The sequence below is a fragment of the Carcharhinus amblyrhynchos genome, chromosome 14 (genome assembly GCF_965287045.1).
Source record: "Carcharhinus amblyrhynchos chromosome 14, sCarAmb.v2.hapA, whole genome shotgun sequence".
NCBI classification, from domain to species: domain Eukaryota; kingdom Metazoa; phylum Chordata; class Chondrichthyes; order Carcharhiniformes; family Carcharhinidae; genus Carcharhinus; species Carcharhinus amblyrhynchos.
Genome location: NC_137337.1, coordinates 48167881 through 48183882, shown reverse-complemented (window position 1 = coordinate 48183882; position 16002 = coordinate 48167881). Strand labels below are relative to the sequence as shown.

General features: G+C 40.4%; 1 protein-coding gene across 1 annotated transcript in view; it reads left to right on the top strand.

Annotated features, from left to right (window-relative positions):
* The window catches only part of mbip (MAP3K12 binding inhibitory protein 1), a 30026-nt gene that overhangs the window by 977 nt on the left and 13047 nt on the right, over positions 1–16002 (top strand). Inside the window, exons 2-7 of the mRNA XM_080202826.1 lie at positions 4328–4450; positions 5912–6160; positions 6280–6376; positions 6647–6712; positions 9640–9786; positions 14138–14235. Coding sequence (XP_080058952.1) covers positions 4328–4450; positions 5912–6160; positions 6280–6376; positions 6647–6712; positions 9640–9786; positions 14138–14235 — 780 coding nt within the window. The remainder of the gene's footprint in view (positions 1–4327; positions 4451–5911; positions 6161–6279; positions 6377–6646; positions 6713–9639; positions 9787–14137; positions 14236–16002) is intronic.

Below are 16002 nucleotides of genomic sequence, written 5' to 3'. Positions count from 1 at the left end.
CACCCCCACCACGTGGCCTCTTTTGTCATTGTGTTCTCACATGACCACCGGGTCCACATCTTCAGTGTTTAATTGGGACAACCAGTGGTGTGAGGTGCAACAGTGCACCACCAAGTACAGACTATTGTGTAACATGCAATTAAACAAACTGACAATGGATAACTATTTACCAATATATATTGAGGTACAGATTAGGCTATAGCAACTGGTGCACAGCCCATCATGCTTCCTTTTCCTCCTCACCCCATTTTTCTATCAGAAAACTGAAATTCAATGATCAGTTCTAGGCTAAGTGGTAATATAATCCTGCAGTCTTGTGTTTGGTATGCTCACCAGTGTGATTCCACTGGTTGGTGGTGTTTCTGTGTTCTTCTGCGATCTTGGTCCTGGGGACAAAACATTTTTACGCTGATGAGGGCAGCCCTTGTCGTGGTAGATTTCATAGGCTGAGGAGTGCAGTCTGTGCAATCCCATACACATACTCATATTATGCTCAAAGTCCCATGTGTATGTGAAGTTGCAAAATTCAGTGGAACTGAATTGGCGAGTGTTGAGTGTCCTGAATCTGCAGGATGCTGCATGTCTCTTTAGTGTCTCCTAAAGCTTGATGGTTACTGTTTTACTCATCATGTTTGGCAGGTAGCTGAGTTCAAACCACCTGGAATACGAAATTGACTAAAATTAAATGTTGTTTACCATTCCACTCGAAGATGCTGGCTGCTGTGATTGACCGTATGAGGTTCAGGACCTCGTGTAAATACAAGTTCCTTTGCTTGATGCAGCTTTGAGAGTGTTGTACATTGTGCACCTTGGGATTTCCCTTTCCATAACTGCATACTGGTGGTTTCTGGGCTCTGTATCTGGTTCCTTCCAGCCTGGGATGCTCTTTGTGTAGTGTGTAGTACCTCTGAAGAGCAGTAGGGGCTTCATAGTGCCAGGGATCAGGTTTGATTCCCAGCTTGGCTCACTGTGTGGAGTTGGCATGTTGTCTCCATGTTTGCGTAGGTTTCCTCTGGGTACTCTGGTTTCCTCCCACAGTCCAAAAGACTAGGTGCATTGGCCATGCTAAATTCTCCATCAGTGCATCCGAACACGTGCCGGAGTGAGTCGACCAGGGCATTCTCACAGTAACTTCATTGCAGTTTTAATGTAAGCCTACTTGTGACACTAATGATTATTAAATAAGTGTTGGTGCATCCTGTATGATTGGTTCACCTCCAATAGCAAAGAATGTGGGGAAGCTCCAGTGAGCATTTTGGCCAGCTCCTCATGATGACAATATGCAGTTGCCTGCATGTGTGATGTCTGCCTGTAAGGCCTGCTTGATTTCCTGAATTTGATGAGAGGACAACATCTCTATTGTCATAACCTCCACATCTTCCTCACTATCATGGTATATCATGAATAATTTATATTACTAATGGAATTAACAACTATTTTTCTACATCTTCTGGCTCCATTACAAGTTTAGAGATGGATGGATGATGCATTGTTCAAGTTTCTTCCGTGATCAAATCTGACTTTATAAGATAAACACAAGTTTGATTTTAACTGATTGAATTGCATTTACTTCAGGATTATCAGTTTCTCAGTGGGACATCCCCGTTTTCCTACAGTTAAAACTGTAATTCCTAAAACTGGAAGTTATATTCTACAACATATGATGGAACAGATTTTCACAACACAAGCCTCACACCCACATCTCATACCTCACACAGTTTTCAACTATGACAGCCACATCAGACAAAGAAAGTGCACAGCACTCACTGAAACATGACCCTCTTTCTGCCACTCTCGCTCGCTCATTTTCTGCATCTCTGCCTCTCTCACTCTCTTTCTGTGTTTCTAGCTCTCTATCTTTCTGTCTGTGTCTCTCCTTCTGTCTTGCAGAACACATTGACATACAATTGGAGGCAGTATGAACTAACCAGAAAGAGACAGGTGTGTCAGCGTATCCTAACTTCCATAACCCCTCTTTCCTCCACTATAATCTTACCCTTTCAGATACACGGAATACAACCTGGCCAGGCAGTACAGAGACAACATGAGGATACAGTATATTCACTTAATTTTACAGTTGCAGCTCATGAAAATGTGACGAAAGGCAGGGCTAAAGAAGGATTTTTTTCCTCTTATGGGATGTGAGCATTGCTAGCAAGACCATCATTTGTTAACCATCCCTAGTTGGCCTCAGGAAGATGACAGTGAGTAACCTTCTTGAACTGCTCCATATGGTGTAGATACATCTGCATTGCAGTTAGGGAAGGAATTCTAAGATTTTGCTCCAATGACAGTGAAAGAACGGCAATTATAATTTTAATCAAGATGGTGAGTGACTTGGAGGAGAACCTCCAAACAGATGCACTAGGGTATCTGCTGCTCTTGTCCTTCTAGATGATGGAAGTTGTGGGTTTGGAAGATGCTGTCAAAGGAGGCTTGGTGAGTTGCTGCAGTCCATATTGTAAATTGTATGCACTGCTGCTACTGGCCAAAGGAGTAAATATTTAAGTTGATGGATGATGATCAAATAGGCTGCTTTGACCTGGATACTGTCAAGTTTCTTGAGTGTTGCAGGAGCTAAATTCATTGCACTTCTGGCTTGTGCCATGTACATGTTGGATGGGCTTTGGAAATTCAAGAGTTGAGTTACCTGCTTCAGAGTTCCCAGCCTCTGACCTCCAGTAATGGACACAATATTTATATGGCTGGTCAATGATAACCCCCAGGAAGAATGCTGATGGCTATGCACAGTGCAATGCTTGTTACATAGGTTAGCTTGCTAGAGAACCTGGGTTTTCAAGGAGCGTGGAGGAGACCTGCATCACCTTGGCTAAAGGTTTGGAGCCATTGTTTGCAGCCTGGAGTTGGTGGCCAAGTCTATCAGTGCACTTGTGGGCCCAACCATGATGCAGCTCATGTTTGCTGGCATCTCTACTCCCACTGCAGCACAAGCATCTACCAAAATTGCAACCTGTGAACTGGGCAAGGATGGCATTGCCACCGGCTGTGAAGATGACCGTGGTGATGAATTTTTACATATCTGGTTCCTCCCAGGCTGAAGGTGAAGATATTTGTAACATCTTGCTGTTTCCTGTGAGCTCTTGCATAAGATGCTCTCTATTCATTGAAAGCCATTCTTTCTTGTCAAAGGGAAACAGTCAAAAGACTCATGCAGAGCAATGCCTGGTAGTAGTCATGAAGCCTTCATTCTGCAGCAGCCCACTGGCATCAGCCATCACAGCAGGTGATTCTTTAGCATACGTATGCTAATGCCCTCATCAGTATCATATCTGGCGTGATGGGGCACAAAGTTGTGCATGCTATTTTGGATAACAATGTGAACTGTAGTGCCCAAGCAACAGGCAGTATTCATGTGAATTTTGCCTATCTCTTATTAACCAATTGCATCATGTAAAACTGAAGTTATGTATGAAGGATTAAGGGCTCAATCGGGACAGATGTGGCATCTAGAATAAAGTGGAATCTAGGAGTGGGATTTTCTGGTCCTTCCCACCAATAGGATCTTCGGGTTCCGTCAAAGTCAATGGACTTTTGGCTGGCTTGCCACACCGGGGCTGAAAAATCCTGGCCCAGAAATTAGGAACATTTAATTGGGCTTGTTCCTGCTATTAGTAGGGAAAGAGATAGCGTTGCGGATTGTCACCTTGTGTGGAGTGATAAGAGCTATCCGAAGGTTTCAGTAATAATATGATTCTGCCATTGCATTTAAACTGCCAGCAGTGCAGAATTAAGGAATATATTTAAAATATGCATATATAACACTTCAAAATTGACTGGTGTTACATCAAAACATGCACGCCACATGAGCCTAATCTACCATTGATACTGCCACAAGTATGTCATTTCCAAAGAAGTATTAATGTTCACGAGTGTCCTAGTGTTTGTTGTAATCCCCAGTGTAGGGCTTGTAATAAAGTCATTGAGTATATGAATAACTAATCGCCGTACCAATAACATCACTATCTGCAGAAAAGGAACGGGGGTAACTTGTTGAAATTTTGTGGAATGCTGCAGCAAAAGCAATTTTAGGGGGTGGAAAATGCAAAAGTATTGGTTGAGTCTTATCTGGAAATTCTGTACAATACCTTAGGTCCAGACAATTGTAGCAGCATCAGCATTTATACTGCTATCAGCGCTGACAAATTGAAATATGCAATGACTTTGATCATTTGAATATGTAGAGCAATATGTTGATGTCAATTAAATCTGCTCTCATTAGCTAGCTCGATTTACATGACTTATAAGTCAGTTGCAGTTTGATGTTGGAAACAGTGATTTTAATGTAATATGACTTTTTTTCTTGAAGCTGAATATTGGAGATGATATTTTAAACATTACTATTGATCTATGCAAGCTTCAGAATCCACCAGCACACCTTAACCCAGAACTCCTTAACAGCTTGCTCCAACAGCATATACTCGATTTGCAGGTAAGTGTAAATATTTTTATTTTAAGCTGTGTTTTATATATTAGTGGACAGCTAGATGCAAATAAATTAAGTTAAATTTAACAGTGCAGGTTACGTCACTAAACCACAATAACATAGTTCAAGAAATTTACAGTTGACAGATACCTGGAAATAAATAAATGGGCAGTACTCATGTATAGTGTATGACACGGGCCAGGGCATGGGGTGGTTGTTGAGGATGGAATGGTCATAAGGCCCCATCTGAAGTAGAGCTGGAGTGGTATTGTTAATGATGGACAGAAGCAAAATGTAAAATCTGAGGGTGAGTGCAGAGACCTTCCTGGGTTGAGGCTGGAAGCAGAGGTTTGTGACATCAACAGCCATTATATAATTACTCATCAAAGTGGTGCATTGCAAGCTGCTCTGTCTTCATCTGTTCACCATCCTGAACAGATAATCATTGAATGAAAGCCTGAGATTTGGAAGAAAAATTTCTGACAGATGTTATTTAAAGGTAAGCAGACGCTGCTGAAGCTTTGCTTCTTCTACTGTTCAGTAGCAAATGGTGTCAGTTGAACGTTTTATTTTGAGTTGTGCTGTTGAGCGTCTTGTGCCTCTGGAGTTCTTGGTAACTGCTGGTCTGACTGTCGTATGCACAAGCCCATTCAAGCCAGTTGTCTAATGAATGTTTTCTGGGGGAATGTCGAGAAGAGCAGTGTCTCTTGGGAGTTACACTAACTCCAAGATGATACACTAGCTATAGATGTATGGAACAGTGTCTGGCAGATTTTGTATTCCTGCCCCAAGCCTTTTGGATCTGACTATTGCAGAGCATTGTTAATGATTTAAATAGCTAACTTAGCTCACTAATGGGGCTTGAGGGAGAAAACCCATTACCAGGATTGGGATTTTTCTCACACTGCTCCAAATAAGCCTTAGAAAAACAGTGTCCCCTTGGTTAGGAAGATTTGTCTATAGGAGATGTGTAGGTTAGATGGATTAGCCATGGGAAGTATGTCAGGTAATGGGGATAGGGCAGGTAGAATACCTGGGTAAGGTACTCAGAGATTCAGTGCAGACTTGATAGACCGACTGGCCTCTTCTGCACTGTAGGGATTCTATGATTCTAAGTAGTAGAAAGCAGATTGGTGATTTGATTGTGAAGCAGTTCTAGTTCTGGCTGCTCAAACTGCAGCAATACCCTGGAATTCTTGAGCTTTGGCACTGCCGCCTACACATAAGCTTTAATTTTGGGTCATTTGCATGTATCCTTGTAGGGTAAGAATGTGTACAGCGCCTACTGAGTAACAAGTTCAATACATTTCTCAGCTTATTATAAAGTGATGAAATTCTAACATGCCAAGACATCCCAGCTAAACAAACAGCTTTGAATTTAGCTGCTGAAATTTAAACTGTAACTGATTTTCATTAATCGCATTACAACTGCTCAGTTCAAATAGTTTAGTAATATTTTATTGTTAGTGTGTTTCAGACAAGTTGAAAAATGACACATCTGGGACCAGAAACACAGGAGAGATGATTCTGCCTACAAAACCTGATAATTATTCAAATTCAACAAATACTGATGGTCATAAGCAAATTTCAAATGAAACAATTGGTCTAAAGTCAAAAATGTCCGTAAGTGATTCACAAAACAAGCCTGAAGGACAAGATCAACCTACTATCCAAACTGAAACAGAACTGGTTCAGATAAATGCAAGCAAAGATGAAGTAAGAGTTAACTATGTTTTCCACTACAGTCCAGTTGTATATTGTGGAGATTGTTTGTTTCTTTGTTTGTTTTGTTTTAGCTGAATAGGTGAAACTGTTTTCCATTATTTGTGTCTCAGATTGAAAGAAGAATTTTAGCATTTATGGAGAGAAAACAGGCAGAGATCAATGAAAACAATATCCGTGAATTCTGTAACGTTATTAATTGTAATCAAGGTTAGTTTCAATTAATGAAAACTACTTTGATGTTACACTCTTTGAAACACACACACACACTAAAATGCCATAATAGATTAAATGCTAACTTGTATGGATAAATTATCTGTTTGCTTGATTCTCCGTTACCATGCAGTTGGTCCTAATTTAAATGAAAAGCTTTTGTTTTTGAGTCAACTTTTCTACCTATTTCATTTGCTTTGAAAAGTATTTTTTGCCATTTTGGCTTTTTATGCATGATCTCAGTCAAACAAATCTGTGTTTAACCAGAAAACAGCTGTGCTAGAACAGATGCCGTCTTCACGCCACACCCTGGTTTCAAAAGTCATATAAAAGGTACACCAATTTCATATTTTATAGTGCTACTTTATTTTTTTCCAATAACCCATTGAAGCTGAAGATTTATGTTAGTTCATCCATCAGCATAAGAAAGTTGAAATGTAATTTTGGTTTGATATAAATGTATATTCACTTAAAAAGATTCTAGGCTTTGTTGAACTTCATGACTACCTCTGTATATTTCATCATTGCAGTTGAAATTTTGAGATCTTCACTCCAAAATTTATTTTTAAAAGTAGTAGATTTTGTTGCAATTTTGTAATTGTTATTGTATTTTGAGTACAGCTATAACCATTGACTTCTCCCTTGTGTGTAATAGGTTGACGAGAATGATATGGTAAAATACAAATTTAGCATTTGTTTGTCACTTCTGAGTATACTTGTGTAGAATTGCATGGAATGTGTAGTACAGTGATGGGCTACAGACCCAAACTAACCCATGCTGATATTTATGTTCCAGAGGGGTCTCCTCCCACAATCTTAGAATAGAATTAAAGAATCCCTGCAGAATGTAGTCTGCACTGACCTGGCACCTATCCCCATAACCCCACACATTTACCTTGCTAATCCCCTAGCGTCTGCATTTTGGGACAGTTTAGCATGGCCAATCCACCTAACCTGCACATCTTTGGACTGTGGGAGGGATCCAGGGCACCTGGAAGAAACCAAACAGATACAGAAAGAACTTGCAAACTCCAAACTGACAGTCACCCAAGGCTGGAATCGAACCAGGGTCCCTGGCACTGTGAGGCAAAAGTGCTAACTGTGCCACCATGTCGCATGCCTATCTTCATCTAACTCTACTAGCATAATCTGTTATTCCTACTCCCCTCATGTTTATTGCAGATTCCCCTTCAGTACATCAATGGTAATTGCTTTGACTATTCCTTGTGAAAGTATGTTCTGCTTTCTAAGCACACTTGGATAAAGAGATTTCTTCTGAATTCCCTATTAGATTTATTAATGACTAAATAATATTTATGGTCCTTAATTTTGGACTTCCTTATATTGGAAGCAAGTGCTCCTTGTCTACCCAATCAAAGCCTTTCATAATCCTTACAATCCCCTATCAAGTTACTCTCAGCCTTTTCTAGAGAAAAGAAGCCCATTTAGAGAAAATTTGAGAAATAAGTTGTAGAGTCCAGAGTCACACTCATTACAATAAGATTTGGATGAAGAACTGGAGGAGGCAAACTGGAACATCACAATCTTGAAATATGCCTTTAGCATTCAAAATCCAAATTAGCTTGTATTTGCATTATCCAAGAAAACTAAGTCATTATGTTTTAACCATTTCCAATAACTTTGGCTTCAGAACTTGGAGCCTGAGCATCTTAACAATTAAGCTCCATAATGCCTAAGATCCAGGGCAGTGTATCTGAGGGTACCCTAAAGATGCGTTTGAGAACCAGCCCTGGAAGTTCCTGGTGAAGATTGCCCAGCAATTGTCTGGGAAGTTCAAACTTTCAATGGGCAATTACTCTGCAGTATAACCATTCAAAAATGCAGCTTCAATTGCAGGTATTGGTTGGTTCTGACAGTTACAGCAATAGTTACCCAGAAGCAGTTAGAAGTATTAATACCACTTCTACTTTCTGGGTAACTATTACAATGAATGCCACAAGAAGGGTTTGTGAGGGAGGAGGGGGCATTGCTTTCTTGCCTGCAGTTGAGCTGACCTTGACTGTAGGCCCCGGAAACGTGCTACACTAACAGATCTGACCCGGCCTGAATCGGAAGGTTGGATGAGATCGGAGCAGCTGGATTTCAAGATAAGTAATTACAAGTGGAGTGGCAATCTGATTCAATTGCTGCTCCACCGGAAGTTACGGGATGTCTCCAGTAATTGTATCTTCTTCTGAAGACAGTGTGCTCTAAATCGCACACTATACTCCAAATATATTCTATTCAGCTATCTGTACAAAATCAACTCATCAGAGATGCCCTTCTGATGCACCTAAATACTTTATTAAGCTGATAATAGCTTCAGGTTGAATTCCAATTGATTTGTGAGACAGGAGTTCTTCTTAAATCCTCTATATTATTTTGTACTTGTATACACTTCTATAAATTATTAGCTCTTCAGTTGTGGGCAATGCTGGCAAGACTTTATTTGTTGCATACTCTAGTTGCCAGTAACAGTTGCTTTGCAACCAAGTGACCTGTTAGACTACTTCAGAAAATGTCGAATTAAATTTACATTGTGGAACCGGAGCCACATGTAAGCTGGCCTGCATAAGGGTGGCAGATTTCCTTCCCAGACAACTTGGTTCTTTTCATTTGTTGCTAGTCCATAATTTTACCAGATGTATTAAATTAATTTCCAGAAATTATCATGTTGAATTTCTAATGCACAACAGGGTTGCTAGCTTCATACCTTAACCAACAGATGACTGTGTGTTCAGAGAATCCTTTTAATTGTAGTCTGGCATTTCCTTCACTGATTATTAGATTAGCACATGTTTTTATTTGAATATCAGAATTAGACCATTATTTTCAGTAATAGAAATTCCAAACAACTAATGACCAGACCTTTTTGCTTATTCCTTCCCTAAAAAGAAATAAGGGTATATCCTATTTGGTCCAATGACATTATAGAAAGTAAAACAAATTGCATTGTAAAAAGTTGCAGTGAGGCCACTGAATTAATTATGCATTATTTTTCCTTGATGGCCTGCAGGCGCATAACTTAAAAATAAGCAATAGCTGTGCTTCTGACAATACAGAAAGAACATCAGTTCTCAAATAATGATGTAATATTGCAGTCTGAGGATGATTACAGTTGAGTTTTGAATGCATTTTGAAGTGCTCTTTGCAGATTATTTAAGTGCTTGTTGCATTGTGAAACTCACCCCTTTGTAGTAATAGAGAAAAACAAATTCTATACATCTTACTTAAATTTTCCAAAACCATTTTTCTTTCAGTTTCAAGAGTTGTGAATACATATGGGCCTCAAACAAGGACGGAAGGTGCAGTGACATCTCTGCAGAAACCCGAAACACAAAATTGTGGTAACCCTGCTATTGAAGAGAGGCTTCAAAATATGGAAAGCCACTTGAAGATTCCAGCAGGTATAAATTCCCTTTCGAATAGCATAATCAATGTACCTATACCATATGCAAGGTAACAGTTCGCAAAGGTGTCTCACCAGCATCTTCTCACACAAGATAGGCATTATGTACTGGCCTAGCCAGCAATATTCACATCAAATGATTTGTGTTAGAATCAATTCCTGCTTTTTAAAAATGTGTTTGATTGACAATAGTTCTACCCTGCAATGTATTTTATTTAAAATAATTTAATACTGTCTTGTATGTATTGTAAATATGCTAGCAAAAAATATATGTTTTAGTTGAGCATTTTATAAAGCCTTTCAGAGAGAGAGAGAGAGAGAATCTCCAGGCTTCTACCTATAGCCAGCTGCAATCAGCATCTGCCCTTCTTAATGTGAAAATGAAACTACTTTTTCTGCTAAAAGCCTAGCTCCTCCCATTTCTAATATTACCTAACTGTTCCTGTATACCTAACTCACCTTATTACTTTATCAAAGTATCACCCCATTAAGCCTTCTGCCAAATAATGGCTCAATTGACTAAAATGAGTAATTATCCTGCTTTCTCAGCATCTGTTGCATTCCCACCAGACAAACCGACACCTTGTAACAAAACACTAAATTTTAAAGCAGACCCTTAAACATAAAATATATTAATAGCACAGTATCATCACAATTCAAACATAATTAGACAAAGATTAACACAACTTGAAAATAAAATTTCCTGTCTTGATGAGTCAGAGATATGAGTGTTTCATTTTCCACATAGTAATTAGAACTGTGCACCACTTTCTCTCTTGAGCTTCCCCTGCAGTAAAATTGTGCGTGTTTTTCACACATGCCACTGGCACTTAAAATTTAATTGTAATCTAGTGGGAAAGATTCTTATTAGTGAAACCTGATATCAGCTGACAATGCTGCATCTATTACTTGGCCTATTAAAGAGTCTCCTGTTGAAACAGGAAGGCTGGGCATCACGACCAGGACTCCTCACTGATTGAGTGTAGGAAAGTAAGTTACTGAACAATCTTACATGTTTCAGTGACTATTTCCCGGGACATCCTCAAGACGTCTCTGGCATTGCAATTCTGGTATCTGAAGGTTTATTCTTGTCTTCTAGATCTCTTGATGCCTCATTGCCTGTTTTTGCCAATGCCTTCCTGCATCTCTGCAACCAGACCAGCTTCTCCCTCTGGTGCTGTCTGCTGTTGGCCTTGCAATCTGTTTAGGTTACCTCAGTGAAGGGGCTAGTCGTTTCTCTTCACAAATAACCGTACGTTTCTAAGAAAGCTGGGATGTATGGTTAGTTTCAGCATGTTTTGTTATGGGTAGCCAAAGTCTCTGTGAGCCTCTTTGAACATTTATTGGGTGGGCATTGCCAAATTCCTCCTTAAACTAACTCAAGGTTTTTCTTTGCCCTTCCACCTTTTCCAGTAATAGTAGTTTGTGGAAGATGATGCAGCTGATTTCACCCTCTAATTAATAGGGTAAACATCAAAAACAGATCTTTTCTTCCCATTCTTTTCATTTGATTATCTTTCAGTTTCAAAACCGAGGCAGTTCATGGTTTTTGCCATATTAGACACTCATACTTGCCCAGTAACTACAGTTCGTTTAATTTTTTTTTTCTTTCAGCATAGGGTGTGTAAGCCTGATGCTGTAGCTAATACTGTCCATGGGCCATTCAGTGATATGACTCAATCCCTGATCAAAGAACATCTTTGGCGACTTATACTGAAGAATCTTGTTCAGCTGGCTGATTTGGCTGCTTAGCTGCATCTTTGTGGCTTCCCATATTACTGTGGCTGAAGATTTTTAAGTATGTCTTTTCTTGCGAGGCAGGGTGATTTTGAGTATATGGCTGAAGTGTTGATTTTAAACAGGACAGCTGACTTTTCCATGACTGGCACTTTGAAGCAAATCCTCCCATTTTGTTGCAGTGCAAAATACGGCAAATGCTGGCAATCTGTGATAATAGAAAATGCTGGCTAATGTAAATTGGCAGGTTAGGTTAAGGGATAGGTCAATAGAGATGACGTGGCAAACGTTTAAGGTCATTTTTTCCAAATTGCGGAATAGATACGTTCCAACGAGTAATAAAAAGTCCAAGGGATGGAGCCACCTCCCACACTCTGCATTGCAGACGTCACCAGCATGACTATCATTAAACTTCAGGGGGTGGGGCATAGTGGCCCCAAAACTGTCAACTTCCCTGTTTGCTGGCCAGCTCGATCACTGGCCAGCCTGGGATTTCCACAGTGCTGTCCCCTGTCCATTCGCAGGCCTGCTCCAAATCCTCTCTGTCGAGATCACTGGCTTCCCTGCTTCTCCCAGCAAGATAGCTTGGACCCCCCTCCCCATCTATCGCCCTAGACCCTGCCCACAAATAGATCCCACCCCGTTGGTACTGCCCCATGCTCATTGGGCAGTGCCAAGGTGCCCCTTGGGCAGGGCAGTGCAGATGGCACAGACTGGCACTGCCAGAGTGCCCATGCCAGGGCGCACCGATTGCAACCCCCCCCCCCGACCCTTAACTCCAATGTGGTCGGGCCACTAGTTCCCTGAAAGTGGAGAGCTAGTCTGAATTCCGCGAGAGTGAAACATTCTGGGAAGGTGGGAGATGCTAGTGGGCCCAGACAATTCAGTTCCAGGTCCACTAATAGTATTTAAATAGTATGTAAAATACCTTTTAATTGCTAGTCTCGTCTCCCAGCCAATTTCCGGCGGTGTACACACACCACCGGAAATTCGGGCCTAGGAGACACAAGCACGAGGCAAACGTTCGCAGGAATCCTGCAAATTGGCTGATACGTAGTTCTCCTGGCCTGTTGCACTAAGCAATTAGCGTGTGGGATGGGAAAATCACCCCCATTAACTCTGTTCTCTCTCCCTACAGATGTTACCAAACTGATAAGTTATCCAGCATTCTCTGTTTGTTTCTAAGATCTCAACTGATAATTTACATAAATGACTTGGATGAAGAGGTAGATAAGATGGTTGCCAAATTTAAGAACATAAGAACATAAGAAATAGGAGCAGGAGTAGGCCATCTAGCCCTTCAAGCCTGCCCCGCCATTCAATAAGATCATGGCTGATCTGTTGTGGCTCAGTTCCACTTTCCCGCCCTCTCCCCATAACCCTTAATCCCCTCTCTTATCAAGAACCCATCAACCCGCTTCTTAAAAATATTTAGCGAGGCAGCCTCCACCACTTCAACGGGCAGAGAATTCCAGAGATTCACCACCCTTTGAGTGAAGAAGTTCCTCCTCAACTCCGTTCTAAACCGCCTCCCCTTTATCTTGAGGCTGTGCCCCCTAGTCCTACTGTCCTTTCTGAGCGGGAAGAGTCTCTCCACCTCTATCCTATCCATCCCATTCATCATCTTATACGTCTCAATTTGCTGATGATACAAAGATAGGTAGGAAAATAAGTTGTAAAGAGTGTATAAGGAGGCTACAAGAGACTTTAGAAAAGTTAAGTGAGGGGGCAAAGAGCTGGCAAATGGAGTAAAATGTAGGAAAATGTAAAATTGGCCATTTTGACAGGAAGAATAAAGAGAAGCATATTATCTAAATGGTGAGAGATTGCAGAGCTCTGAGATACAGAGGGATCTGGGTATCGTAGTGCATGAATCACAAAGCGCAAGAATGCAGGTACATCAAATAAGTAGAATGTTATAATTAATTGTGAATGGAATTGATTGCAGGGGTAGGCATGTTATGCACTGATGAGATCGTATCTGGAGAATTGTGTACAGTATCAGTCACCTTATTTAAGGAAAGATGTAAATACGTTGGAAGCAGTTCCGTGAAGGTTTACCAGACTAACACCTGGAATGGACAGCATGTCCTCTTTCCCACACCAGCCCTTTAGCCATGTGTTAATTTTTGTGATTTGTCTGCTCCTACCCCAATTTGGTCATTACTTGGACAATAATCCAGAGATCATTATCTTTGAGATCCTGCTTTCTAATTTAGAACCTAACTCTGATGCACTCTCAGCAGGATCTTCTCCCTGGCTATGATGTTTATTCCAATTTGGAGCAAAGCAACTAGATATAGTCCCTCCCTTTCTTTTCCAGCCACCATGAAATATCCCTGGCACCTGGTAGGCAACACACCCTTCGGGATTCTCATTTTAGACTGCAGAGAATGCCCTCTGTCCCCAGATCTAATTTAGTAGTTGATGTGCGCTAATAATGTTAAGAATTGGTGCTTGCCATGATGCTGTTCCATGAATTAAGCTTTGAATACCATCACTGGTGCAAACTTGAAAGATTGTATGAAGCATTTTTTGAAGAAATATTGCTTTTTGTATTCCTTAAGTACCTATTAATGGAAAATCATCTCTTTTGTATACGTTATGTGTAGGTGGTCCAGTTCCAATTGACATTTATCAAAGAATTAAGAGGCTAGAGGATAGAATTCTTCATTTGGAAGGCCTTTCTCCAGAATATTTTCAACACGTGGTAGGTTTATGAATCTTATTGCCTAAGGTAACGTATTCTTAAATCCAATTGTAAGCTATAGAATTTTGCAGCAGTGAAAGATGTGGGGTTCATGACATCCATGCAGGCTTTTTGAAAGAGCTATCCACTTAATTCCATTTCCTTGGTTTTTTTCAGTTCTCTTTTTTAAAAGAAAATACGAATTCTTCTGAAAATTACAAAACTTCCCTTTCAAAGATTCTTGCGAATTTTACTTCCACCATTATTTCTGTCACAGTGCTGTATATCCTAATAAAGGAGAAAAGAATCTAACCTCTCCCTTTGCTGCTTGGTCACAATCTTAAATTTCTAGGAACATAGGACATAAGCGATGGAGTAGGCCATTCAGCCCTTTGAAACTTCCTCACCATTTGATAAGATCATAGTTGATCTGCACATTCCCCCCACCTTTTTTTTTCAAAATAAGGAGATCAGACTTACTCAGTGCTGTAAATGGGCTTTTACCAAGGCCTTGTACTGTAGTAAAAGTTCCATATATTTATTTTCCATTCCATTTGTTCAGAAAAAGCAAAATATAAGACTTTTGAAGATAGACATACTATTTTTAAAATCTCAATCTTTCAACTACATTTAATGCATGTTCTTGTTTCTATGACTTAACAAGTGTACATAATATTAAAACTGCAATATTGGTTTAGACAACCAGGAACTCTCCCTGCTCTTCCCCAAAATGGTGGTTATTTATCTTGGCCTGCGTCTGAATTTCAGGGCTGGAGAGGGATGTGTGTAATCCACCCCAAAAAGATTTTTAAAATCAATTTTTTACTCAAAGCTTGTACTGAAGAACTATGAGGTTACTTCACCCTGCATCCCACACTAACCTACGATGCTCATCATGTGAATCTGGTATAATTTCTGTCTTGAGGACTGCCAACCCTTAAAGTATTGCCTCTTTACCTAATTTTTCCCTATCCAACTTCACTACATTCTTCCTTTAATGTTAGACTGGTATTGCCTTCTTTTCTGATGATATATAGAAAATACTCATTTGGTCTCAGCCATGCATTCCTGTTCCAAAAGCAGATCACAGAATTGTTATGGTGCAGCAAGAGATCATTCAGCCCATCTTGTCTGCACCAGCTCTGAATGAATATTATGACTTGGTGCCATTCTCCTGTCTTTTCCGTGTACCCTTTCCAAAGATGTATGGGTTCGGTGCATTGGCCATTTTAAATTGCCCCTAGTGTCCCGGAATGCATAGGTTAGAGGGATTAGCAGGGTAAATATGTAGGGTTATGGGGATAGGGCCTAGATAGGTGTGTTGTTGGTGCAGACTCAATGGGCCGAATAGCCTCCTTCTGCACTGTAGTGTTTCTATTATTTCAATGTTTGAAGGCCTTCATTGATGCAGCCTCCACCACGCTTCTAAATGGTGTATTCCAGATCCAAACCACTGGCCTCTCATTCATACAGTGCATTCGTTCCTTTTACAAATCATTTTAAATCTGCCCTTTTGTTCTTGATCCTTTTATGAGTGGAAACTGTTTCTCCCTATCTATTCTATCCAGTACCCTTTGTGATTTTAAATAACTATCAAATCTCCTTTCATTGAACATAGAACAGTACAGCACGGTACAGGCTCTTCGGCCCTCGATGTTGTGCCGAGCTATGTCCGAACCCAAGATTGAGCTATTCCACTCCCTATCTTTCTGGTGTGTTCCATGTGCCTATCCAATAACTGCTTGAAATCTCCTAAAGTGTCCGACTCCACTATCACAGCAGGCATTG